This window comes from Mustela erminea, chromosome 17 (genome assembly GCF_009829155.1).
Source record: "Mustela erminea isolate mMusErm1 chromosome 17, mMusErm1.Pri, whole genome shotgun sequence".
In the NCBI taxonomy this organism is placed as follows: Eukaryota; Metazoa; Chordata; class Mammalia; order Carnivora; family Mustelidae; genus Mustela; species Mustela erminea.
Window position 1 is genome coordinate 389,109 of NC_045630.1, and position 27,788 is coordinate 416,896.

The 27,788-nt window shown below is 39.1% G+C and overlaps 1 protein-coding gene across 7 annotated transcripts in view; it reads left to right on the forward strand.

Annotated features, from left to right (window-relative positions):
* Positions 1–27,788, forward strand: part of DCAF6 (DDB1 and CUL4 associated factor 6) — a 142,211-nt gene that overhangs the window by 106,739 nt on the left and 7,684 nt on the right. For 3 of the 7 annotated variants that reach the window (XM_032318047.1, XM_032318049.1, XM_032318051.1), the window contains 6 exons: positions 935–1,047; positions 2,175–2,261; positions 2,458–2,785; positions 7,814–7,855; positions 25,122–25,260; positions 27,182–27,338. In XM_032318047.1, coding sequence (XP_032173938.1) covers positions 935–1,047; positions 2,175–2,261; positions 2,458–2,785; positions 7,814–7,855; positions 25,122–25,260; positions 27,182–27,338 — 866 coding nt within the window. Of the gene's footprint in view, positions 1–934; positions 1,048–2,174; positions 2,262–2,457; positions 2,786–4,931; positions 5,104–7,813; positions 7,856–25,121; positions 25,261–27,181; positions 27,339–27,788 lie in introns of those variants that run through there. The other 4 variants (XM_032318048.1, XM_032318050.1, XM_032318052.1 and 1 more) reach the window with 2 other exon arrangements.

Here is a 27,788-nt window from a genome sequence, read left to right on the forward strand (position 1 = left end):
CCCTATTATACATGGGTGCCCTTTAAAAAAAAATCAAATTGACTTCTGCAGTTACCCTAAAAGAGTTTTTGTAAAATCTTGGCCAAAAGTCCATGATAGTTTGTATTGTTTCTTGAGTCACTGCTATATGTCTGTAATTAACAGTTTATAAACACTGTAACTCTTAACCTTTTTTTCTTGTTCTTATTGCATTTCTATGAATTTAATTTTGACCTTAGTCAGATTGTTGTACATTTCCTTCTATTTTCTTTCCCATTCAGTCCCCACCTTACACATATGCCATGATTTGTCCCAGGATATTCTTTGAAAATTACTTAAATCCATCTAGTATTCTGGTCTAGCCAAAATTGCTGACACGATTAAGTCATTATCAGGTAAGTTTTAACAGTGGAACATGAAACTGTCCTAGCCTTCTGCAGAACCGTGCTCCTCAGTCAGCTGGCATATTTGAACAACTGCCCAGAAGTGGAAGTGACCCGTAGAGGGCAGTTCAAGGACCAAAGAACTGTCCGAGTCTCTTTTCAAGCATTAGTTTCAGAGTAGCCTAGAACAGCACAGTCTGAAAGGGCGCATGACCGAAGTCTGTGGAAGAGGAGGAATCGGGGTATGGCGAACCGTCTGTGTTGAGGACGAGAAGGGGGTCTGTGTAGTTAGAATTCAGTAGAAATATATACCTGACGATAGAAGCATCAGAACTGTGAAGAACGGTGGTCCTTTCGTATTTTTAAATCTCTTTTACGGTTAAAGAGGATTAGAATAACCACCTTGATCTGTGAAGGTGGTATTTTATGGGTGCTTATTAAAATAATAAATGCTGTATTTTATTTGTGGTATGAATTTTTTATTGTTTCTCTAGTTGTAAAATACACAGATCATCAAAAAGTTCATATTTATTAACTTCTTGGTGGAACCACTTGTTTTGTTTTGATGGTAGGAGCAGTACTGCCTCAAGTTCTAGAGGGAATGGAAGCCACTGCAAATCTGAGGGTCAGGAGGGACCCTTGGCCCCAGAGAGCTCAGTGCAGCCACCGGGAGACAGCGACACCAGTAAGATAGTGCTGTGCTTTTGTTACTGTGAACCCCTGGGGCTGGGTATCCACCCAGTTTTCTGTTCCTTCGGCGCGGCAGTTCTGTTTCTTGTTTTTAATAAGTTCCCTTTGCCTCAGTAGTCCCTGCATCACTATTGATGAGCCGTTAGCAAGTGCGGGTAGCCGGGGCCTTACACGTTTCAGATGGGGAGTCACAGGGAAGCATGGTGTCTCTGAACAGTGGTCATTGATTGCCCTGACAATATGTGAGATGTAAATACTAGTTTGAGTGAGCTTTACTGTTTTTATACTTAGCAGCAAAATCCAAAATACCTGCCTTGATTTTCTTCAAAGACTATGGGTAGCTTGTAAAGGGGGGAGAAAAAGGAATAAAATTTGAATGGGTTATGTATGAGTGAATCCTATTTCATACAGGAAATGCCGTTTGGGGACTTTTTCGTAATACTGTCCTAGAATATTTTCCATGACCATTATATGAAATTTAGTGTCTAGTGCAGAGCCTGGAACACAGATTTTCAATAAATACTTGGTGAGTGAAGGAATAAATGAATTCTGCTTCTTATTAAATGAAGAGATACGTCAATGTTACAGAGTTCACGATAATTAGATATGTGTAAAACAACTGTCTGGCAAGGAGATATGCAGTTAGGAGCAAAATAGACTGGTCCCTAATGGTCTTGGAGTTAAATCACAGAAATAAATATTTTCAATGGCCCAAACAATTTATAGTAGGGTCAGCTTTACGATTTGTTCGTGATAGTTGAGATTATACCAAATGCATGATAAAGGGATAGAAAAATACTCGGTTTTAGGTTTAGATTTTGTGAAATTTAGCAGAAAGGCAAACCAAGTAATTTCAGCTGTGAGGGGTAATCTAAAGCAAAAATTCTACCGGAAGACTTCATGAAGGTCCATGCGTGGGCTTTGGGAGGAAGTGGGGACAGTGTTTGTACACATACATTCTTGTATTTCCTGAGGGAAGGTTGTATCTGAAGGTCAGGAGATTCTGTGATCCAAAACGGACTAGGAGCTGCTTATATAGAGGAAAGCTAGGGTTTTCAATCGGTGTTTATTTTTATTTTAAAAAATTGGATTTCTTGATAATTTGGCTTATTTATTTCCCAGAAGTTCTTGAAGAACCATCAGAGGATGTGACCTCATGTCAGGAAGGTACCTCTGCAGAAAGCACAGTTGAGAACCGTGTAGACACAGGTGAGTTGTCTTGTTCTCTTTAGATAGTTGCTCCATGTTGGAAAACAAGAAGCTGTAATTTATGTTACTCTCTCCCGAGTTAGAGGCCATTTCCAAATGGATGTGTTATGGAATTCTCTTCCTATAGGGAGAGCGTCCAGTTTAATTAAACAGTGTTGCCGACATGACCAGCATTTTCTACTCTATTTTCCGACAGCACAGTCAGATACACTCAAATCTGAGCCCTTGGATTCCAGCTCAGGAGAAAGAAATGACTTCAATCTTGATAGTTCCTATGGGGTTCCAGAAGAACCCACTTTGTCTGAACAAGACAAAGAACCAGGAACTCCAGAGCAGACTAGCACTGAAGGTGCTACCAGTCGAAACCCCACCAGTCCTGAGCCTCAGTCACAAACAGAAGCCATCGGGCCTTCGGCTCCTGAGGAGACATTAGCCAGGGACTCTGCTCTCCCGGACACAGATGACAGTGACGACGACCCAGTCCTGATCCCAGGTGCAAGGTATCGAGCCGGACCTGGTGACAGGTTGGTACATTTTTAGTTAAAATGAACTATAAAAAATACAATTCACAGGACTCTGTTTGAAGTCAAATAAAGGAATCGCTCCATTTTTTACAGTTGCTTTTCTAAGGGTGTAGAGTTTGTTAAACTGTAAATGATCGTATGTGTTACATTCTTCGAGCAGACGGCGTTAAGAGGAGAATAAAAAGTCTCGTTGCTCTGTATCTCCAACACTGGAGACTCGCTCCTCAACTTCCAGATCAAGAGAAAGGGATGTGGAGAACGGCCAGCAGGCTATGTGTGAAGGCGGGGTTACAGTTAGCCGTCAGACTGCCCGGTAGTCATCCTGCCCTTTATCGGTTTTGTTTTGTTTCATGTTCAGGGTTTTTGAGGTTCTGCTTTTCTACTGACGCTGGGTTAAGGTAGTGTAATAGTAGTTCTCTTTGAGAACCTTATGTTTTTCTGAGATTTCTACTAAACAACTCAGTTCAGGAAATGAAAAATTATACCAAATATATAGAATTTCTCACATGCTTATATACTTTTCTCATTTTTTACTTTGTGTGATCATACGAATATATCTTGTTTTTTAGAAGATAAAACTTTCAAAGCATATTGTGTTCCATACTTTTCAAAAGCTGTTTCTGCAGATAATGCTATCGGACCTCATTATAAACTCTGCCCTTTTCCAGAGAACAAAATTTTATCTTTAAGTTCCTAGCTTACACAGTTGTGAAGAACCATTTCACATATTTCTTTGCTGAATATACTACCATTTATAAAATATTCTGACGTTTCGGTCAAGTGAAAGATATCCTAGATAATACAGCACTGCCATTCTTCAGTAGTAAACTAATGATCAAGAACATTATGACGTGGTTTGAATCCTGTTTTTACTGCTTAGTTGTAGTTCCTCATTTAAATTATGTAATGTTTTTGTATGGTTCAGGTTCCTTTTCTATAAAATGAAGCTATGGCTATCTAGAATTGTTAAAAGAATTTTAAAAAATCCATTAATCATTCAGTCCCAGGACTTGTCCACCTTGAACGCACTAACTAACTAACTAACTGATAGCTGTGTTAAGCACCCAGGATGTCTGTGTGGCTTCTCAGACTTAAAAACCAGTTAAAAGGAGAGTGGCTTTGGGGATAGAGACAGACAGAGGACAGCGAAAATCCCAAATAGTATTGCTTGCAGTTCAGCGAAACTGCCTTTTGTAGCTAGGAAAGGATTACCCCTCTACTGATACTTACTCCCGTGTCCTTAGTTGGGAGTCTCCATTAGTTAGGGTTAGTCCGAATGTTTATTTGGCAATGGCATTATTTTTAAAAGTAGAGGAAGTAATCCCTCCCAATTTTTGTACTTCAAGATTGACCAAACATCTTCTCTTTACCTGCCACACATTAGTCTTCAGCATTCTTAGTCTCTGTTTCAGACAAGGAAGACTTAGTTTCATTTCTTTCCAGACCCAGAGGGATACCATCACCCCTTAATTTGTACAGATAAGGTTAGCAACCACAGCACAATTTGAAAATCAAATTGATGGTTTCTAAAACCCAGGATGGAAAGTCAGCGTCTGTAATTATTTGAGGCTTACACATGTATGGCCTTCTCTTTATAAAAGTGAACATACGTCCTTGCTTTTTTCTGTACTTAGGTAGCTTAAAAGTGATGCTAAGGTCGTAATTGAAAATAAAACATAAGTATATGCTTTCTAGTAAAGTGGACCATATATATCACTTACCAGGTTTGTTTGTTTAAATAAGACATTATATATATTTTATATATTTTAAATTTTATATATATATATATTTTAATAGATATTAGATACTTGCAAAAAGATCATAATTATTCAGCACCCTCTATCCAAGCTAATGATTACACTTTTATACCAAGCCTACTTTATAGCTGAGGAAACAGAGGTGCTAAGCAGAGTTTTTGTATATTCTAGACCTAACAAGGTTTTTTGTTGGTTGGCTGGTTTTTTAAACACAGTAATATAACATCAGTGAGAAGGGAGGATTTGGTGGGGAGAGTGGGTCCTAGAGAACCTAAATCTTCTTGGAATATATTATCCTTAGTTTGGAGATATTACCAGAAACTATAATACCTTACTATTGAGCTTTATCATTTATTTTTCATTTTCATATTAAATGATTTATGTTTTAGGGATTCGCCTAGGGTTTGGATCTACCACAAAGTTGGCACTGATAGCCTCATTGTTCAAAGAGACCCAGGTGCTGAACTAGACCAGCAGAATCTTTTAGAGGCAAGGGACTCAGGGACAGTGGCCTAGAGCTGACCTTACTCACGCCATGCATGTACTCTCGAGTTCATACTCTCAAGGTTAGATCCAGATCTGAAACCTCGTCTAAGTCTACATTGGTTTCCCTGATTTTTAAAAATTATTATTACATATTCTTTAGTATTCTGTATATTCAGTTCAGGAATATAGCCTTAGTTTGTCCCATATATTATTTTTTTTATTCTGTACAACATAGTAGTGAACTTACTGAAGAAGAAGAAGAAGAAAATTCTTAACATTTAAGAAACTTGTTGAAGAAGCGAGGACAAATTCATAAGCCATTTATAAGAATGGGGAGAAACAGTTTTAATAAATAGATGAAATGAAATACAATGTTACAGATATACAAAAATGTACAGACTAAGGTGATGGTAAAGATTTATAGTGACTTTCACAACTCTGTCAATTTTTCTTTGAAATTTGCTTTATTTTCTAACAGTTTTGGTGAAAAATCTCCCTTCTGATTTTTTTCTAAATAATTTGTATTGTTCCTTGCTTCCTTAACACTCTCTTGATTAAGTCTTGAACTACCGAGATGAGGTATGTTTTTAACATTTCTGCACCTTTCTAAGGGTCCTTCATCCTTGAGAAAATTGCCCATTTCTCTTCTCTGTTTGGAGAATGGGTGTGTTGACTTTTATTCTTAAGAGATTAAGTTTTAAGATATTTTGCTTCTTTAGAACATGAAAAGAATAATTTACCAGCTAATAAGTAGGTATGGGACATCTGAGAATTTCTGTTTCCAAAGGGACAAAAGTTTTCAAAGCCTTGTAAAAATCATACCATTCGGTTCTTCATATCTAAGAACACATTTCATACTTCAGTGAAGTGCCCAGCTAAGAAGATGCATGTCTTAAAGTTCCTTTGTTGCTGCCTCTTGAGAAGCCCAGTTGAGATCAGTTTGTTTGGAGTAAAGAATTGGCCCTAAAATTAAAAATGGTGAAAGTATATACTTAGATCTCTACTTTAATGTATATAAAGAATTATGTAGTGGATCTCATAATTTTTTGGTCCCAAATTTAATTTTTGAAATGAAAGGTAAAAAATTTATAACTAAACCATTATTGACATACATTTAATAAAGATATCAAAAATAGTTCTTTGTAATACAAAGTAATGATTTCTTTATAAAGATTTGCATTTATAATCTGGTTAGGTAAATAGGACTTGTGTTTTCACTTTGGGGCTGAGATCAAGCATGAGAAAGAAATGTCTTAGAAAATAAAGGTCTTAACAACTAACCTAAATGTTTTAAAATGGAATGCTCTTCTCCTTAACGATAGCTAGTCTCGGTACAAATTCAGCTGGGACTCTCTAGAGCAAAGGTCAGCCGATTTTTTCCTAAAAAGCCAGAGAGTAGATATTTTAGCATTGCTGGCCAAGGGGCAAAATAGAGGTTCTTCTGGAGGTACCTATGTAACTGTTTAAAGTGCAAATGTAACTATTTACGAATGTAGCTGTTTACAAACCTGGAAATTATTCTTTGCCAACCAGCTGTTACAAAACCAGGCAACTGGCCAGATTTATCCCAAGGGCCATAGTTTGCTGATTCCTATTCTATAGCAAATCAGTCTTGAAAGAAGCACTACTGTAGTCTGTGGTAAAACGCGTCTACTGGTAGATACCCAGAGTTTAAAATGATGAAGTCCTTCTCTAAATCACCACATACTTGATCCCCTTTAACTTTGTCTAGGGCAAGAGCATAGAACATTAAATGGAAACTAAATTGAAGAAAGAAAGAATTAATCAAACACATACTTTCCAATCATGGTATTAAAAAAACAATAAATAAAAGTTGTGTGTGTATTCTTTGGTGATTTTATATACTGGATTTAGAAATATAAATGTGTGCCTTTGGCATGAAAGGAACATGGTCAGGTTTTCGATTTATATGGTCTTCACATAAACTGTTCACACAGGGCCAGATCAGTCTTACGGTTCATGGTGTGATGGATGGCTTGGCTGGTCGCTCTTTCTTTTGCCAAACCCAAGGGGGTTTTTGCTCCGTGAGAAGCATCTAAGTGAGCGTCCTGAAGTTCTCACATAGCCTTGAAAGTTTTTAGTTATGGACTCAGCCAAGATGCTCTAAAGATTTTTTCCATAAACCTTAAAGGTATTACTGGTTAGCCACTTTTCTAAATAGTATTTTTTACACGCATAGAAATGTCGCTCCGTGGAACACAGCCTTGATTTGTAAAGTCAGAATCCTTCCTGTGTTCTAAATTTGCCACCATCTCTTTAGTCATCCTGCAATCACTCCCAGTATTTCTAAAGATTCCAGTGTATTCTTCACAACGGTGGAGAAAGAACTGAACTCCTAGAGAGGTAAAGGCCCGGTTACTCTTCGCTCGCCCGCTCTGTGGTCTGTGGTTAGGACAGGTGAGTCAGCGCAGGGCTTGATTACCCTTTCCTGAAAGAGCAGCACAGCCCTGGGGGGCATAATGCGGGGTGAGTCAGTGCAGTTCCCGCTGTCACTGTCACTGTCACTGCTCCGTGTCTCATCTGTTTAAAGATAAAAGGTGTTAAGTGCAACGTCTTCCTTCAGTGTACGTTTCTGTTCCGTTAATTTCCTCAGACACATTTCGGTGAATGACACAGTCTCACATTAGACCTTAAATCACAAAGGGAAACAGACGTTTTCTTAGATTTCGCTGATTAATGATGAAAGTGGTGACCTTAATGCTTTCAGTGTTTGGTTCTTTGAAGTCTTTGTGAGTGACTTTAGTTATTGTGTTCCCTTCACTAGATTTAATATCAGAGGAACAACAGTAGGTGATAGAATAATGAGGTAATTCAGTATGTTCCTTCGTTATTTTATTTTTTTCTTTATGATGAATTTGCCAGGTCCTCTTTTCCACAGCTAACCGCCTTTCTTATTAACAGTTAATACGTCTTGTGCTTACTGAGCTCCAGGTGCTAAGCATTGCAAAGCGGGTTGCTTTTCACAAACTGTGTTTAGCTGCATGCACTGCATGGGAGTAGAATGAAAAGAAAGTTTCTGTGTGCGGATGTGACGGATGTTCCCTTCCAGTGTGTCAGATGCTAAAGTAACTGTAACCTGAAGTGATGTACTTTAAATTACTGGTTACTCCATTTTGAATATCTCGTTGAAGAATATAACTTACTTTTTTTAAAACTTGACTGGGCTACCAATTAGCAATGGCAACATTTTGTTATTACTCAAGTATAGTCCTTTTCTTTGAGATCAAGATGTAAAAATTGACTTGAGTCTAATTCTGTGCATAAAAAAGAAAGTTATTTCTTTATAAATAGTTTAATAACTTAATGTCACACATCAAGATGATCTATAACTCTCAGACATTTTTGTAACTTGAAGACCAACAGTGGGGTATGTTTTTAAAATACAACTTTAAAGTGAACTTCCGTCCCATTATTCATACCCCAAACCTGTTTTACTGACAAAATCAATCTTGTCCCTAATTCCAGTGACACATGTCTGTTCTTTTCCATTCATTACTTTCTAAAACAAAGGGGATTATAAAACATAAAATGGGATTTGTTTCAGGGCTTTTTGACTTTCTGGTTTATCCCTTTTATCCCAAGTACTCAGAGCCAGTTTCTGCTTTCGTAACTGTAACTCGTAGCTGCGATAGAGCAGGAGATGTGATGCTTCCCTTCCCTCGGCGCTAACGAGATCAGACCCCTTCCTTTCCTCACTCCCTTCTTTCCTACATGGACGTCGTCTGGGGCAATTTCTTAGCAGAGGTAGCTGTTTCCTCACACCAAGCACGCGCGTAGCCTGCCTCCCCTTTTAGCAATTGGGGACACTCAAGGAATGTAGCGTTCTGTGTAAGATAAAATTAGAAACACAGAATTAGGACACGTTGTTCTCTTTACTGCGCACATAGCCGGTCTCCACGAGGGACTGTCCTGCAGCGTTCTGTGACTCTTCTGTAACCGGCGCGAGTCTGAGTGACGGGTGCCGGACTCAGTCGCTCTTTCCGGAGTGAGTAGAGCGGCGGGGTCATCCCTCTCCACTCAGCTGCTGTTACCTCATTTCCTCCCACCTGGTCTCCTGCTCAGACGGTCCCACTGCCGCCAGTCTCTTCGCACCACAGCCACTTGCAGGGGTCCCCAGTACCCGGGACAGAGAAAAACTCCAGCTCCTTTGCTCGGTGCCCAGGCCGTGCTCTGTTGGGCTGCTGCCGGCAATTGCTGAACCTCTCGGCAGCAGACCTGTTTGGAGCGTCTCTGAATACACTTCATGCCTTCGTTGCTCTGCTCACTCTGCGCGCTCTTACCCCCTCACCATCCTGTTGACCACCTCATCGCAACATTCATCTTAAGCTGCTGCTTTTTACAGCTTTTCCTGGACCAGACATGTCATAGCCCCAAGTGGGAGTCCATGTTTCTTCTGTGTGCCCTTACACACCTCTGGTGAGCTGCCTGCAACCTCATGGTGTGTGCGTATGTCCCTGTGGCCCTGACCGAGGATGGAGGCACCTCTGAGTCCAGCCTGATAATGCATACAAGCGTATGGAAGTAGGAGTTGGCAAAGAAGACGTCCTTCCATCTCTGACTCCAGTAACTGAGTTTTTATCTGGATTCCGTACGTGATCTGGCTTACTCCTTTCTTCCTTTGATTTCATAATCTGAAGCATAATGAAAAGCTATGAATTAGGGTTGACCCTTGAACATGAGTTTGAACTGTGTAGATTCATTTACATGCAGATTTTCTTATAAGTACAAGACTATGAATTTACAGTACCTTAAACTTTCTCTTAGGATTTTCTTTTTCTTTTTCTTTTTCTTTTTTTTTTAAATTTCTTAAAAGATTTTTCTTTGAGAGCAAGAGAGAAAGCTCAAGCACAAGCAGAGAGAAAGGGAGAGAGAGGCAGACGCCCCCCCAAGCAGGGAGCTCAATCCCAGGACCCTGAGACCATGACCTGAACTGAAGGCAGAGGCTTAACCCACTGAGCCACCCACCCTCCCACCTTTTTTCTTAATAACATTTTCTTTTCTCTAGCTTAATACTTTATTGTAAGTAGACAGTATATAATACATACAACATACAAAATATGTGTTACTTGCCTATTTATGCTATCAGTAAGGCTGGTGGTCAGTGGTAAGCTATTAGTAAGTTTTTGGAGAGTTAAAAGCTTAATGCAGATTTTCAACTGCATGGGAATGTGGAGGGGTCCGTGTCCCTAATTCCCACGTTGTTCAAACCTCAACTGTATTGTTTCAGAGGCACCCCAACATTCCCACATATTTGACAGCTCCCTAAAAAGGCACACAGAACTGAGATTCACTTATGATTATGACAAAGGAATAGACACGTCGGACAGAGTCTGGAAGACTGTGAGCATGAGCATCGAGCGTGCTTCCTCCCACCGTGGGCCGTGCAATGCGCTCCTTCCTTCAGCAGGAAAATGCAGTCATGCTTGTGTCGTGTTTCTACCCAGAGAAGCTTAAGAGTCAAAATCCACTGTTTTTATTAGGGGCCAGTTGTGTAGGCACCCTCCACATCCAGCTACAACTACCTAAATTCCAGATCCAGAAGGAAAGTAGGTGTTCACATTGTTTATTACAGATGGTCTGGGCAAGCAGGTGCATCAGCATTCAGTGTCCGGGACAGGCGGAGAAATGTAGGGAACATTCCACAAGTGGAGTTCCCAGATGCCAGCCAAGGGCCAGCCTTAGAAGGAGGGCCTTCTAAAGATAGCATCAGGCCAGCCGTCCCTTAGCTTTACTAATCCATTTTGAGGGAAAAGTATATCCCCCACCTCTACACACACAGAGCCCATGTCCATGTCTTTCTTTCTGCCCCCAGAGCGGTCAAGGTTTCATTTGCCACAAAGAAAGTGTGCCCATGAGCTCTGTCCGCTTCCCACGCTCAGTAGCCTGGGACTGAGGCCGGCTGGGCCGCTCTCTCCCCAGTGGCTTTGCGGTTCTTGCAGGAAACACTGTGAGCCGTCTCAGAACAGTAGGATCTCCTGCAGGACGAGAGTGCTTCCGGCTCCTTGATGTTGGGGACCAGGAGCCTCTGGAAACCTCTTGGCAGCATGTGCTGTTTTCTTGTTTTGCCCTAAGTGCTCTGATACTTTGCAGTGCTGTCCCACAATCTGGGAAATCCTGCATCGTGTAAACCTGTTCTGGAGATTCACAAAACTAGCATAATAAAGCCTCTCAGAAAACATGCAACCAGAAAACCGATGAGCTTTGCTTAATCCATTTCTTTCCACATTTTGCAAACCCGTTTTGTGGAACACCACTCTTCCAGTTTACATTCTAAATTGTGTCAGGTTTGCTAGCTGCCTAGACTAGAAGGCTTTCACACCTGCACAGTAAAGAATTTCTAACTATAGGTTAGCTCTGAATTCACCTGCTGTCATTCTAGTCCTGTCCTTAGTACAGTATCCTTTTATGTTAATCTCCTTTGGCTAACTGAATTACTCCTTAAGTCACTTATTCCAGGTTAAATAAATCAGTTACTTCCCAGTCTTTGATTAAACCATTTTTCTACCCTAAAATTTCTTCTTCCCCCACAAAGCGTTTTAATAACACCAGTAATATCAGTTAATTTGTACCACTCTAGCTATATATAATTGGGGTGGGGGTGGGGTTTGGTTTAGTTTTAGGTAGGCTCCCTGCACAGTGTGGAGCCCAGTGTGGGCTTCGATCTCAGGATCGTGAGATCAAGACCTGAGCAGAGAGTAGGAGTTGGACACTTACCCAACTCCGCTACCCAGGTGCCCCTGTAATGGTGTTTTATAAAAGGGTTTACCATATTGAAAACAAGAGGCAAAATAATTCATATTTTATATTTTTAGTGCTGTTTAATTTCTTCTTATATCTTAACCTGGTCCTCTAACTACTAAATGTGCCAATTTATTTATTTTTAAAAAAAAATAAATTCCTAATTTGAGCTTGGAATTATCTTAAATTCTGCTGACCATTTAGAAACAGAATTTTTAGAATATGCAGTATTAAAAATAAAAAGACTCAGGGAAGAGGAAGGGATCAAAATGCAAAGTCAGGAATCTAGGTTTTTATTTTCTTAGGTCAGTTATATGCTAGATTCATTCTAGGTTTTTTTCTAGTAAATGCTGTCTGCCAAATAAATAGCTGATAACTTGAGATATTTTTGTTTTTCCTTTGACATTTCTGGATGAATCAGTTTCATATTCATTATTTTATCCATTCAGTAAACCTATATGAACCAAACACTGGTAGAAGCTGGAGATTCAAGGATAATGACTCTTGGTTCAGTGGGATTCATAGACACATCTAAGTTATTTTAATACAGTAATTGCAGCAATAGAGTTTTTCACAGGCACTGGCATCATTAAGGGCCCTTAGTCTAAGGAGGGGAGAATTCTATTTTTTTAATTCTTGGTGTATGACACTATCATTGTTGATTCATGTTTGGTTCCCTTTTTTTCATTTATCTTTATTCATTTCTTTATTCATTTTTTCGTTTATTTCTTTATTCATTCATTATTATAATAAATAAATATCCATAAACCCACCACCTAACCCCAAACTGGAAGACTGCCAGCAGCTTAGATCTCTCTGTTCTGTCCCTCACCCACCTTTCCAGGGCCGACCACTCTTCTGATCGTTCTGTTTATCGTGCCTTACTGGAAACAAAAAGTTACCACAAATATAAATGCCAAAGTAATACATCATTTAATTTGTTTGCCCACTTTTAGACTTGAAAAAAAAGGATATTGTCTGAATGTGATATTAGGACTTGCTGTTTCTTTCTCAGTCAACATCACGTTACGATTCATCCGTGTTGTTACGTCCCTGACGCTCGGTCGGTTTTTTGCTCTGTAACAATCTACTGCGTGACTGTTCCATCATGTCTGCCTTTCCCTGTTAGTGGGCATTTAAGTGTTCAGTTTCTGCTCTTACTAACAGTGCTGGTTTGAACATTCTGAAACGTGTCTCCTTGGGCTTTTCTGGAGTACATACCTGAGAACGGAGTGTTGAATTTTACAAGATAATCTCCAGTTGTTTTTGGAAGTGGGAGTGTAAACTAATTTGTACAGTCACTAAGTAATCACATTGATCCACAACTTGGTTTTGTCACTTTTTTGATTTTGCTAATTGGTTCAGTGTACAGTGGCATCTCATGGTTTTGATTTTCATTTCTGTACTTACAAAATGAGATTATGCGTCTCCCATTTGTTTTTTGGCCATATCTGGTTTTCTACTGGGTTGCTTTAATTGAGTTGTTTTTCTCTTCCATGTTAAATTTTTTTTTTAAGGAATTCTTAATGTACTTTTTATACTAATTTGTGTCATTTACAAGTGCAAATATTTTTTCTGGTTTGTGATTTATTTTTTTAAGCTGTATTTTGAGGATTCTTAATTTTAATGTAGTTGAATTTTATCATTCTTTAATGCATATCGCTTCCTTTTATTTAAGAAATCCTTACTTCTGGAATTCCAAAAATGGAAAGTGTTCTTTTGAAGTCATCTTTTGATTAAAATATTAATCCATCTGGAATTGATTTCTTATTCATGATGTATATGTTTGCCGTGTAGATAGCCTTGTTTTCTCTGTTCGTTTATTAAATGTTGAATTTCCCCAGAGAGCAGCTGTGCTACCCATCATATTACAGTGTCCATATAAACACAGGTCTGTTTCTAGGCTTTCTGTTTCATTGCACTGGACAACTGTTTGCCTCTCCTTCAGTACCATACTCTTATAATTACTCTAGCTTTATAATCTTAATATCTTCTAAATCTCTTCAAGTCTCTTCTCTTTATTTTTCTTTAGAAGGGACTTGCTCTTCTTTGTCCTTTGGTCTGTTTTGTGATCAACATTTTAAGTTCCATATACAAGTCATCAGAATATGATTATAGTTGTAATAAACCTGTAAAAAATTTGAAGAATTGATTATCCTCACAATATTAAATTACATGTACATTTATTCAGCTCTCTTAAAAAATGTCTTTTATTAACATGTTATAATCTCCTACGAACAGGAATATATTTATTTAATAGACCCTTTCATCTCCATTGCTGTTGTAAATGCATTTTGTTCTTAAACTTATGCTGTCTTAATAGTTTGTTGCTGGTGTTTGGAAGTTCATTTGGCTTGTATAATAATGATCTTATATCCATCCAGTAATTTTTCTGTTACATCTGTTAATTGCCATGGAAATTCCTTTTTTTTAATAGACAGTCATATCATTGCAAATAGGAGTTTTCTTTCCTCCTTTTGCACTCTTACTGTGCATTGGTTAATGAGTCACATTTACTTAGTAGTAAAAGTCACACCTTCTGATTTTGAAAAGAATGTCTACCTGAGTTTATTTAGGTTTGTTTTTTAGGGTTTTTGTAGATACCTCCTGTCAGATTAGGGGATTCCCTGCTGCCCTACTTTACTAACAGTTTTATCATGAATGAATATTGATTGAATTGGGTACATTTTCTTCATCTCTTGAGTTCTCATATATTTTTTCTCCATTAACCTGCTAATACAGTAGATAACACTTGGAAATGTCCTACTATTAAACAGTCTTTTGGGACGTCTGGGTGGCTCCATCGGTTATGCATCCGCCTTTGCCTCAGATCATGATCCCAGGATCCTGGGATCGAGTCCTGCATCAGGCTCCTTGCTCAGCCTGGTGTCTCAATTAATAAAATCTTAAAAAAAAAAAAAAATTCAAAAAAACAGCCTTTCAGGTGTGTCTTATGATCCAGAATGTCATCTATTTTGGTGAACTTTCGGCTTGAGAATGTGTGTTCTGCTGCTGGTTGAAGTAAGCAGGCCGTGTCTGTCGTACCCAGTTGGTCAGTGGTGGCGTTGTTGAGTTCGGCCGTGTCCTCAGTGTCTGCCTCCTGGATCTCTTGAAGTCTCCAGCTAGAGCCGGGCATTCGTCTGCTGCTCCTTGCTTCTCTCTAGTCGCGGCCCCGTGTGTTTCGACCCTCTCTGGAATGGCCCATACGCTTCAATGATTGTTTCGGGGGAAACTGACTCCTTTGACATTGTGTCATGCTCTTCTTTAGCTTTGATAACTTTGCTTACTTTGAAGTCTACTGTGTCTGAAAGAAACATAGTTATTCTTAACTTCTTTTGTTTAGTGTCAGCTTGGTATGCTTTTCTCTGTACATTCACTTTTACTCGGTATGAGTCTTTACTTTCAAGTGGATTTCTTATAGACAGCCGATAGTTGGGTCGTATTTTTTGATCCACCATGATAATCTGTCTTCTAATTGGTGTATTTAGAGCACTGACATGCAAAACATTATTGATAGAATTGGATTAAAGTCCATCATATTCTTTACTGTTCTTTGTTCTTTGTCCCCTTTTTTAAAAAATTATATTTATTTGACAGAGATTACAGGTAGGCAGAGAGGCAGGCAGAGAGAGGGGGAAGCAGGCTCCCTGCTGAGCAGAGAGCCTGACGCGAGGCTCGATCCCAGGACGCTGGGATCACGGCCCAAGCCGATGACAGAAGCTTTAACCCACTGAGCCACCCAGGCGCCCCTTTTTGTCCCTATTTTTGTCTTTTCCTCCTTTTTCTGCCTTCTGTGGTTTGAATTCAGCATTTTATATGATTCCGTGTTTTTCTCCTTTCTTAGCGCATCAGCTGTACTTCTTTTTAAACTTTTTTAGTGGCTGCCCTATAGTTTACAATGTACTTTTATAACTAATGCCGTCCACTCTCGGGTAATACTGTACCACTTCCCAGGTAGTGTGATACCACGATAACAAAACCCGAATTCCTTCTTCCCGTCCCTTGTGTCATTGCTGCCATTCTTTTCACTTTAACGTAAGCGTGCGTGCGCATACGCACACGTAAACACATCCATCAGCACACACGATGCTGAAATACGTTATTGCTGTTATTATTTTGAACAACTCTTACCTATAGTTTTATGTATATAGATAATAGATAAACTAAGATTAAGGAAAATGGAAGTTTTTCTTTATCTTCACGTATTCCTTTGATGTTCTTCCTTTGTTTATGTAGATCCATGTCTCTGATTCATAATTTTTTTCTTCTCTATAAAGAGCTTCTTTTAACATAGAACTTCATGGCAGTTCTATCAGCAACAAATCCCTTTGCTCTTTGAGAAAGTTTTATTTCTCAGTCACTGAAGAGGATAATTGTGCAGGGCACAGAATTCTGGGTTGGTGATTTTTTTTTCTTTCAGCGTTTTAAGTATTTTCATTGCATTCTCTTCTTGCTTCATAGTTTCTGAGGAGAAGTTGGATGTGATTCTTGTCTTTGTTCCTCTCTAGGTAAGAAGTTTGTTTTCCTCTGGCTTCTTTCAGGATTTTTTTGATCCTTGATTTTCGCTATTTTTAAAATGATATTCCTAGGTTGTAGGATTTTTGTATTGATTTGGTTTGGGTTGGGGTTTTTTGGTATTTATCCTGCTTGGTGCCCTCTAGGCTTCCTGGGTCTATGATTTGGTGTCTGACATTAATTTGGGAAAATTCTTAGTCATTATTATTTCAAATTTTTCTTTTCTTTTTTTCTTTGCTTTCCTTTCTTTTTCCTTTCCTTTTCCTTCCCTCCCCTCTCCCCCTTCCCTTTCCTTTTCTCGCCTTCTGGGATTTCCATTGTGCTTATGTTACACTGATTGTGATTATCCCACTATCCTTGAATATTCTCTTTTCGGGGGCTTTTTTCCAGTCTTTGTTTTCTTTGCTTTTTGGTTTTCAGGGATTCTATTAATATATGTTCTAGGTCGAGGATTTTTTCAGCCATGTCCAGTCTGTTAATAAGGCTGTCAGAGGCATTCTTCATTTCTGTTACCGGGTTGGGGTTTTTTTTTTTGTTTGTGTGTGTGTGTGTTTTGTTTGTTTATCTCGGGCAGTTCTTTTTGCTTCTTTCTGAGAACTTCCAGCGCTCTGCTTACATTGCCCATCTGTCCTCACATGTTGTGTACTTTATCTGTTAGCGCCCTTAATTAATCATAGTTACATTAATTATAGTTGTTTTAAATTCCTGGTCTGTTAATTCCACATTGCTCTGTCTCTTCAAACTGTGTTTTTTTTTTCTCTTTTGATGTGCTTAGTAGTTTTCTTTTTCTGCTAGCTATATATGATGTATCGTGTGAAAGGAACTGCTCTAAACAGACTGGTGATGGGACGGCCAGGCATGGGGGAGGGGAAGCATCCACCGTCTTCAGATTAGGTCTCAGTCTTTGAGTGAGCCTACATCTCTGGCCTTTAGAAGTGTTCCGCAGGTTTTTTGTTTGTTTTCTTTGCCTTTAGGTGGGATAAGATGGCCAGAGTGGGCTGTGGTTGGCTGTTTCCCTCCCCTAGGTTAGTTAGGCTTTGATTATTTATTACAATAGTAACCGCAGTAGGGGTTATTAACCCCAACAGTTTAGGCTCTAGTTTACTAGTTTCCCCTAAGAGCAGACCTTACAAAGAAGAAGATGTGCTCTGGCACATTTTTCAAAATGGTTCCTTTTCCCCTCTCTGTGCCAGAAACTCAAGGGGATTTTTCTCCAATAGTCTGTGTGGCAGTCTGGTCTGGCTCCTGGAAGTAAATCTGAAAATACAGTGGGAAGGACTCCTGTGACTGGGATCCCCTGGAGTTTTTAATTCTCAAAGCTGTCTACACCGCATCCCACAGTTCTCAGATCACAGTCTAGGTGTTCTTACCCCAGGTCTCTGTCCTGCTAAGCTGTGACTCTGCCTGTTCTTCTCTCCACTCTTTTTTTTTTTTTTTTTAAGATTTTGTTTTATTTATTTGACAGACAGAGTTCACAAGTAGGCAGAGAGGTCGGCAGAGAGAGAGAAGGAAGCCCAGTCCCTGCTGAGCAGAGAGCCCGATGCGGGGTTCGATCCCGGGACCCTGGGATCATGACCTGAGCCGAAGGCAGAGGCTTTAACCCACTGAGCCACCCAGGTGCCCCCGTCTCTCCACTCTTGAGAAACCAGTTTGCCCTGTCTTCCCTGCTCTTACGGATCCCAGAACAGGTGTTGGTTTTTCAGTCTGTTCAGCTTTTTACTTGTCAGTTTGGAGTGAGGACTTTCAACCTCCTTACCTGTAGAACTGGATTAGACAATCTTTGTATTCGTGGGATAAACCGAACTTGATCATGATGTATTATCTTTCTGATATATTGTTGGATTTGATTTATTTGATATTTTGTGAAGGATTTTTCTATCTATATTCGGAATGAATTTTCTTATATTTTCATGATCCTATTTTTGGTAAAAAGTTACACTAGTATTAGAGAAAAAGTAGAAAAAAAATCTCCTATTTCCAGAGTTTGTATAAGATTGGAATGATCTTGTCCTTAAAAGTTCAGTATATCTGGGACGCCTGGGTGGCTCAGTTGGTTAAGCAGCTGCCTTCGGCTCAGGTCATGATCCCAGCATCCTGGGATCAAGTCCCACATCGGGCTCCTTGCTGAGCAGGGAGCCTGCTTCTCCTTCTGCCTCTGCTTGCCATTCTGTCTGCCTGTGCTTGCTCTCTCCCCCTCTCTCCCTCTAATAAATAAACAAACAAACAAAAAGTTCAGTATATCTTACCTGTTAAAACAACTGGACCTCATGTTTTCTTTTGGAGACGGTTTTTCAGTACTGTTGTACTTCTTTAACAGCTGTGGTACTGTTTGCCCTCTTTCTTCTTTAGCCCGTGTTAGGAAGTTTTTGAAAAATGTGTCCATTCATCTAAGTTTGAAAATTTATTATACTATCTTTATTATCTGTTTAATTTCTACTGTCTTGAGTTATAACCACCTTCTTTTTCTTTTTTTTTTTTTTTTTTAGATTTTATTCATTTATTTGACAGAGAGAGATACAGTGAGAGAGGGAACACAAGCAAGGGGAGTGGGAGAGGGAGAAGCAGGCTTCCCGCTGGGCAGGGAGTCTGATGTGGGGCTCGACCCCAGGACCCTGGTATCATGACCTGAGCCGAAGGCAGACACTTAACGACCGAGTCACCCAGGCGCCCCTATAACCACCTTCTTTTTTTTTTTTTTTTTTTTTAAAGATTTTATTTATTTATTTGACAGAGAGAGATCACAAGTAGGCAGAGAGAGAGAGAGGGAAGCAGGCTCTCTGCTGAGCAGGGAGCCCGATGCGGGACTCGATCCCAGGACCCTGAGATCATGACCTGAGCCGAAGGCAGCGGCTTAACCCACTGAGCCACCCAGGCGCCCTATAACCACCTTCTTATTCCTAACATTATTTGAACTCCCTTAATTTTTTCTTCATCATGGCAGAACTCTGTATTGTTTTTCTTCTTGTTTTTTTATTTCTGCTTTCTCTCTCTTTATTATTTCCTTTCTTCTGTTTTCTTTGAAATTGTTGTGTGGTTTATTATTTTTTCCTAACTTCTTAAAATGTGTACATTTAGCTTTTTTTCAGTAACATCAAACTTGTGGTTAGAGAATATGGTGGGTGTTAGATGCATTCTTTGAAATTCATAGAAACTGACTTTGTGGACTTGTACATGTCAAATTTGTAAATATTTCATGGACCCTTGAAAAGAATATTACTCTAATTTTTAATGTGGAATTTTATTTATATATGGCCCGTAGATCAAGACTGTTGTGTTATTAAAATTATTTATAATTTTGGTGTTTGTGTGTTTGTTTTGTCAGTTTGACACATAAAATACGGATAAAGGCATGTGGAAATCTTTACTACAATGGTGGATTTGTCTAATTCTCCTTGTAGTTAGGTCATTTTCCTTTTAAATGGATTTTGAGGCTCTTTTTTATTGAGTGCATGTATGTTACATTGTTATATCTTCCTAGTAAATTGAACTTATTGTGTATGTAGTAGTCCTCTCTGTTCTTTTTTTTTTTTAAGATTTTATTTATTTATTTGACAGAGATCACAAGTAGGCAGAGAGGCAGGCAGAGAGATGGGGGGAAGCAGGCTCCCCGCTGAGCAGAGAGCCCGATGCGGGGTTCGATCCCAGAACCCTGGGATCATGACCTGAGCCGAAGGCAGAGGCTTAACCCACTGAGCCACCCAGGCGCCCCAGTCCTCTCTGTTCTTAATGATGCTTTTTATTTTAGTCTGTTTCACCAGACATTAATATAACCCAGCCACCTTTCATTGGATTAGCTTTTGTAAAATATCTGTGTGAAACTTTTCCTTGTGCTCATGCTTTCACTGTGTCTTAGACAATCTCTTTTTTCTCAATTGGTATGTTTAGTCTATTTAAATTTACTATCATTATGACTATATTTAAATTTGTTTCCAACTTTCTCTAATTATTCTCTTTTACCACTTTTTGTTTGGTTTTGTTTTTTACTCTCTTGGTTTTTTTTAGGATTGATTTAAGTTTTTTTATCTTTGTTTTCTAGTGCTTTTCTCTTTTTTTTCCTCCATTGGGTTGGAACTTATACTCCTTATTACTATGATTTTATTGTTTACTTTTGAAATTTTATATGTATTTAACTTTGTAATGTCTTTTATGACTTTTAAATTGGGAGCCAAACTAGCAAAACTATCATAAAAGTATGAATAATATTCTCCAAAACAACTTTGCAAGTGGAAGGCCTTTAATAAATATTTGCTGATTGGCATTCTTCATATGTATATATCATTTTCATTTTCATTTTCAATGACCTGTATTTTTTTTTCAGTTTTTCCTATGAAATATCCTTTAAGAAAGTTGTTTCAATATATTCATTTTAGCTTATACTGTTAACTGAATTGCACATGACCTGATTGTATATGTAGGTATAATATATACTGTTATTTTTATTTTCTAATTTCAAATTTGTGCACTTGAAGCTTTTCTCTTAGATAATTTTCCTACAGTGGGATAGTGGTAGATACCCTAATCTTGAATCAGAACTCTATAATACAAATCACATAACTTGAGAGCTAGATTTTTTAAAATTTATTTATTTTCCTCCAAATTTGTATTTAAATTGTAGTTAGTTATATAGTGTAATATTGGTTTCAGGAATAGAATTCACTGATCCGTCGCTTGCATAGAACACCCAGAGCTCATCCTGACAAGTGCCCTCAATGGCCACCACTCATTTAGCCCATCCCCCGCGCCTTGATCAACCCTGTTTGTTCTCTAGCATTTAGAGTCTCTTATGTTTTGTTTCCCCACCCTCTCTCTCTTTCCCCTTCCCATTATGTTCATCTGCTTTTTTTCTTAAATTCCATGTGTGTGAAATCACACAATATTTGTCTTTCTCTGACTGACTTCTTTCAGGTAGTACATGGCAGGGCTTCGTTCTTGGTAGCTGAGTGGTAGATCTAGATTCTACAATTAGAATGGTTAAGCCAGACAAGCGGGAAGTAGTAAATTAGACCATATTCTACGGCTGACTTTTAAACGAGATGAACATTTTTGACCTGGTGCTGTGCTCACTAGTTCTTAATGATTATCAACACATTAAGTATTCAACTTTAATTCTGTCCACATATCTTGTTTTAAATAACTTGAGCTTCTGTCTAAATTCTTAATTTGTCATATAATTTATTTTCCCATTTACAGCTCCTGAGGCCTTTGGTTTGTCAGCAAGGTCATTTCTATTCCCTTTACTGATACTCTGCTTTCTTAACCAGAGTTTTTTTTCTTTATTGGTTTTTTGCTAATCACATCTTTTTGTATCTAATTGAGAGTGTCTTCTCTTCTACTTCACAACAAAGATCCAATTAGGTTTCTTTTGAGAGCATCTAAACTTTAAAACATTTTTTTATTTTTTTAAGATTTTATTCATCTGGGGCGCCTGGGTGGCTCAGTGGGTTAAGCCTCTGCCTTCAGCTCCGGTCATGATCTTGGAGTCCTGCGATCGAGCCCCACATCGGGCTCTCTGCTCAGCAGGGGGCCTGCTTCCCCCCCCTCCCCCCCGCCTGCCTTTCTGTCTACTTGTGATTTATTTATTTAAAAATAATAATCTTTTTTTAAAAAAAGATTTTATTCATCTATTTGTCAGAGAGAGAGCACAAGCAGGGGGAGGGAGAGGCAGGCTCCCTGCTGAGCAAGGAGCCCAACACGGGACTCGATCCGAGGATTCTGAGATCATGACCGGAGCCGAAAGCGGGCACTCATGTTACTGAGCCAGGGTTTCGTCACTTGGTGTACCAAGAGCATTTAAACTCTTAACCCTTCTCATTATCACCTCCGAGTGAGAAAATTGGAGTAAACTAAACATGTCACCTTTTTGCATGGAAGTTTCTAGCTATCTAATTTAAAAATTTGTGTATATTTTGGATATACAAAGCATAGGATAAAGTTTTTAAAAACACTTAAGTAAACCTGTATAACTCACAGTAGTATACCATTTTATGAAAAAGAAGATACCCTTTTATTATAAAAGTAGGAGTACGACATTGTTATATAATTATTTAAAAAAGTAATACGGATGATTGGTGTCTGGTTTTCTAGATCCTTTCCATGTACATATAGAATTTTTCCTCTTCAACTTTTAACCTACTTTGCAGATTTGGCAGTGTAACGCCGACATTTTTCATGTAGTTGATAATGGACCCTCCTTATCTTTTTAAATTTTTTTTTTAAGATTTTATTTATTTGTCAGAGAGAGAGGGATCACAAGTAAGTAGGCAGAGAGGCAGGCAGGGGACGGGGGGAAGCAGGCTCCCCGCTGAGCAGAGAACCCAACGCAGGGCTTGATCCCAGGACCCTGAGATCATGACCTGAGTCGAAGGCAGAGGCTTAACCCACTGAGCCCCTCAGACTTTTTTAAAAGTCTTTATTTTTAAGTTATCTCTACTTCCAGGGTTGGGCTCAAACTCACAATCCCGAGATGAAGAGTCTCGTGTTCCACAGACTGAGCCAGCAGGTGCCCCTTGCTTATCTTTCTATGGTGGTATTAGTATTCCAGTATTCCAGTATATGGGTGTAGCATAGTTTATTTAATTAGTCTGTCCTTTCCATGTGAACAATCAGATTATTTCCAGTCTTTCTGAAAGCACACACAGAAGGTTCACTACATTGAAGATTTATATTATACACATGTATATATAACCTAAATATAAATAACATAAATATGTAATATTTGTTTTACTTGTGTAAGTTTTGTGTAGTGTACAATTTTTACAAGTAAAATTGCTGTACCAACACAAAGCAAATTTTTTTTTTTTTTTTTTAATTTGGGGGGCACCTGGGTTCTTCAGTCAGGTGTCTGACTCTTGGTTTTGGCTCAGGTCATGCTTTCTGGGTCATGGGAGTGAGCCCCATGTCGGGCTCCCTGTTCAGTACAGAGTCTGCTTGAGATGCTCTCCCTCTCCCTCTGCCCCTCCTCCCCCTCCCTTTCCATCTCTCCCAAATAAATAAATTAAATCTTTTAAAATATATATATTTTTAAACGTAATCTGTACACCCAGCGTGGGGCCTGAACTCACAGCCCCCAAGATCAAGAGTCACATGTTCTACTGACTAGCCAGGCAGGTGCCCCAGGATATACACATTTTAAATTTTAATAGATACTGTTTAATTTCTGATGAACTTGAACTCAGTATTTTGCTAGTGGGAATGTAAATTGGTGTAACCACTTTGGGAAATTGCATGTATCTGTCAAAGCTGAACATATGCACTTGCTGTGGTCCTGCTGCTTTCCTCCTAGGTACAGACCCAGCAGAAACCTGACATGCTTGCCACGGACACGGACAGATGTTGGTAGTAGCCGCAACTCAGTAGTCAAAGGCTGTGAGCAGCCCTGTGTGCACTCACAGTGCGGTGGGCACATGCGTTGTAATGGATGTGTGCGCTGTGGTACTCTGCAGCCCGTGGGATGAAGAAGACAGCACAGAGGAGTCTTAGGGTGCTGAGTTACAGGAGCGAGACACAAAAATACACATCCTCCGGTTCCGTGTGATCACTGTTCACAGACCCGCAAAAGTAACTCATCCCATTAGAAGCCAGAGTAATGGTTTTCCTTACGGGAGAGCAGTGGTGGGAGTGCAGCGCTAGGAGAATTCTGGAGGTTATGCCCCGTTTGTCAGCACTGGTGGTGGTTCACGGGCTTGTTCCGTTTGTGAAAGTTCGTTGGGCCACACACGTGAGATGTTCTGCCTTCCTGCATATGCATTCTGCGTCAGTGGAAAGTCTCCAGTAAAGGAGTTTACTTTTTTTTTTTTACATAGAATCACTTTCAAACCCCTCCCACTAGTGTCTGTTTCCCTATAGTCTTGCCACTCAAATAGACATTAACCTCTCTTTAATCCGGTCAACACATAAAGAGCTCGTTTGTTGTTTTATTTTTATCTTATTAGTGAGGCTTAGCATCCTTTGGTATATTTACTGACTGTTCATTTCTTCTGTAGTGGCCCTGCTCTTGTCCTTTACCTATTTTTCTGTTATAGTGTTCATTGTACTTACTGATCTGTAGACTTTTTTGGTCTATTCTCTGTCAAAATGTAATGTTTTAAGTAGTAAATTCAGACTAACAAACTCATTAAGTATATCCTGTGTTAGGAAAAGTTTCTTCTGATAATTAAATCAGTCTTAAAAGGGCCCATTCTTGTCTCCAGCTCTGTAACCAACTCAGGTCTTAGGAGAGTAAAATCTGCCTCATTAGCTCCAAATCTGTACTTTTAATGGGGTCTGTATAGAATCTGTTTGAAAGTCCCTGTTTTATTGTACATACGGTAATACCCTCTTTTTCTTTACTAGTCTGTTCTTTGCTGAGAACATCTTTACAAAATCTCCAAACAAGTTTCCCCTCTGCAATTATATGTTACCCTTTATTTTTTTCTTTTCTCTGTATGCCCTGCATTTTCTCATACGGAGAAGAGAAATGATATCGAATAGGATGTGTTTGTAGTAAACTTGCATATTAATTTTGTCTCATGTTTTGTAAAATAGCCCTTTAAAAACCAGTGTGCCGCATGCTGTTTCCTTTACTTTCTCAACCAGTCCCAAATTTCTAAATGATCTCTTCACTAAAATATTTTGTTTTAGTAACTCAACTAGTCTGATGTAGTCTCACTGTTGTGTCTGCTTTTTTATGCTTTGGTTGGGGATGCCTTCTTGAGATAACGTTTAGTTTCAATACTTTTTAGACTTTACTGTATTTTAATGTTCCTCATTTTGATTCCATAGTGGCCTATGGATGTTTTTAAATTTATTTTTGTTTTTTTCTTTTAATATGTAATTCATAGACGCTCTGCTGTTGCCCGCATCCAGGAGTTCTTCAGGCGGAGGAAAGAAAGGAAAGAAATGGAAGAATTGGATACTTTGAACATTAGAAGGCCACTAGTAAAGATGGTTTATAAGGGCCATCGCAACTCCAGGACAATGGTACCAAATGTTCATGGCACTCTTTGGAGAAATTACAGATTGATAATATGAATATTTTCCATAAAGATAGTCTTCATGTATTGCCACTGGGGTCCAGTGCAGCATTATTGTGCCTTCACAGTTACCTCTTTACCCAGACGTGGTTGTTTTAGTCCTAGAATAGATTGCCCGAGACCATTATTGTTCACAAGAAAATTCTGGCCTACTAAGGAAACGCTGTAGAAATTTAAAATTTTTAGCTGGTACAAATAACAATTGCTTCTTTTTGCTCTCTCACACTTGCTGGATCTGGATCTGGATCTGGATATTGACATATATATGGCTCATTTTAGCATTCTCTGTTGATTTGGAGAGAAAGATTTAGATATGTGAAATCCAGGCTCATTGCAAAATGTAGTCTGGTTACTTTATAACAACTCTTAAGATTGACAGGTGAAGATTTGTTTTAGTCACTTTGTCTCTCTAGACATTGTGTCCTCATCTGTGATATAAGAACAGACCAGATGGGGCGTCTGGGTGGCTCAGTGGGTTGAGCAACTGCCTTCGGCTCAGGTCATGATCCCGGAATTCCAGGATCTAGTCCCTCATTGGGCTCCCAGCTCCTTGGGGAGTCTGCTTCTCCCTCTGACCTTCTCCTCTCTCATGCTCTCTCTCACTCATTCTCTCTCAAATAAATAAATAAAATCTTTTTTTTTTTTAAAAAAGAACAGACCAGATGATCTCTAAGATCTTTTCAAGTTTTACCGTCCACAAGTCATACACCCAGTGTGATTTTAATTATGCACTAAGGGGATCTTGTAAGATGATTAGCATGTTGCAACTCTGAACTCTGAACTATTCATATTTAGAAGGTGTTGTTTTCATATATTCATTGAGTCGTCCAAAAGTATCTAAAGAATCAGTTTTAATCTCTTCTCTCCAGAGTTAAGAGTAAAAGTTCAGTAGAGCATGCAGCTTTTGATCTAGGGATCCTGAGTTCAAGCACAGGGTGGGTATGGAGCTTACTTTAAAAAAAGTTACTTTGGGACAGAGAACTACTTAGCTTTCTCTATAGATACCATTGGTGGTAACAATTTAATCATTCTAAACACAGTGCTCACTATTAATAGAAGTAATCAATGTGTATTTTTTATATTTTGCTGGTTAAAATTCTGTATGAAAATATTAGGGGTAGGAATAAAAAAGAAAAGTTAAATAAATATAACAGTAACTCTAAGTAACAACAAAACTGTCTCCCCTCTTTGGTTTGGCAAAAATAGCAAAGTAGCAGCTGCCGATGAAATGATTGAAAAATGTCCTGAACTACAAAGATTCTTTGTGGCTCACTGATACACATCCACTGAGAAATGTCATCCTAACCGTTCCAGTGTGTCCTAGTCCTCTGTCTCATTGCTTCGTAAAAGTAAAATGTTTACATCTTTCCTTCTCAATTGTGAGAGAATACCTGATAAAAAGATTATTGGTACTTTTTGGTTTTTGGCATAAAGCGAAATATAAAAGGAAACCCTTCATTTTTTTCTGTGATTTGTTTTTATTATAAAGCTAAAGTGGAACCATTTTTGGAAAGTTCAACAACATGTAGACATAGAAGTTTCCATTACACTTTCCAAAACCCAGAAATCGCATGCATGCATTCATTTAGCAGCTACTAATTCAGGACCTACTGTTGCCAAGTACTGTTTAAGGCCCTAAAAGTACAACCGTGAACAGAACATAGTCTCTGTTTCATGGGGCACCTGTCATCACTTACTGTGGGATCATGCTTGCTGATAATCTCCATCATTTAAAAACAATGGAAGACAAAGAGTCTCTTAGGAAATGTTTTATTTTCTAAGTCAATTAATATTTTCAGTAGCAAAATAGAGTCTTTGTTTTCGTAACTTTGATTTGACTTTTCCCACAATTTTCTTTTTAACCCTAGATAAAAGAAGCCAATTTCTGGGGCGCTAACTTCGTGATGAGCGGCTCGGACTGCGGCCACATCTTCATCTGGGACCGCCGCACCGCTGAGCACCTGATGCTTCTGGAGGCCGACGACCACGTGGTCAACTGCCTGCAGCCGCATCCGTTTGACCCAAGTAAGACGGCCGTGTCAGGAGTCCGCGCGCCGGCTCTGGTTTCCTTCTCGCGGTCAGTGTGAGAGTAGTGGGGGAACTTCAGGAGGCCATCAGGAGAGCCTGTTACGACTCCCCTTGGGTTCAAAACAGAAACACTTAGAACCTCCTTTTGGCACAAAGTATGACGAAGTAGATCAAAGCCTTTATTCTTTAATATTTCTTCTAAGTTTTACAAGTTGCAAGAGGTTCGGCTGACCACACTTTGCACGACTCCGCCTGCGTCTCCGAGCCTCATTAGTCTTCACATGTCCAAGTTAATCCGACAGAACAAAGGAGCTTGGCTTATTCTTGCCTTTCGTTGGACACTTCCCATGTTTCTCCTAAAAGAGCAGGGGGTAGGAAAGAAATTGGACTGACTGCAAGTTGGTCTTAAAATTATGTTCTAGGGTAACTTTTTTAGGAAATCTTCTA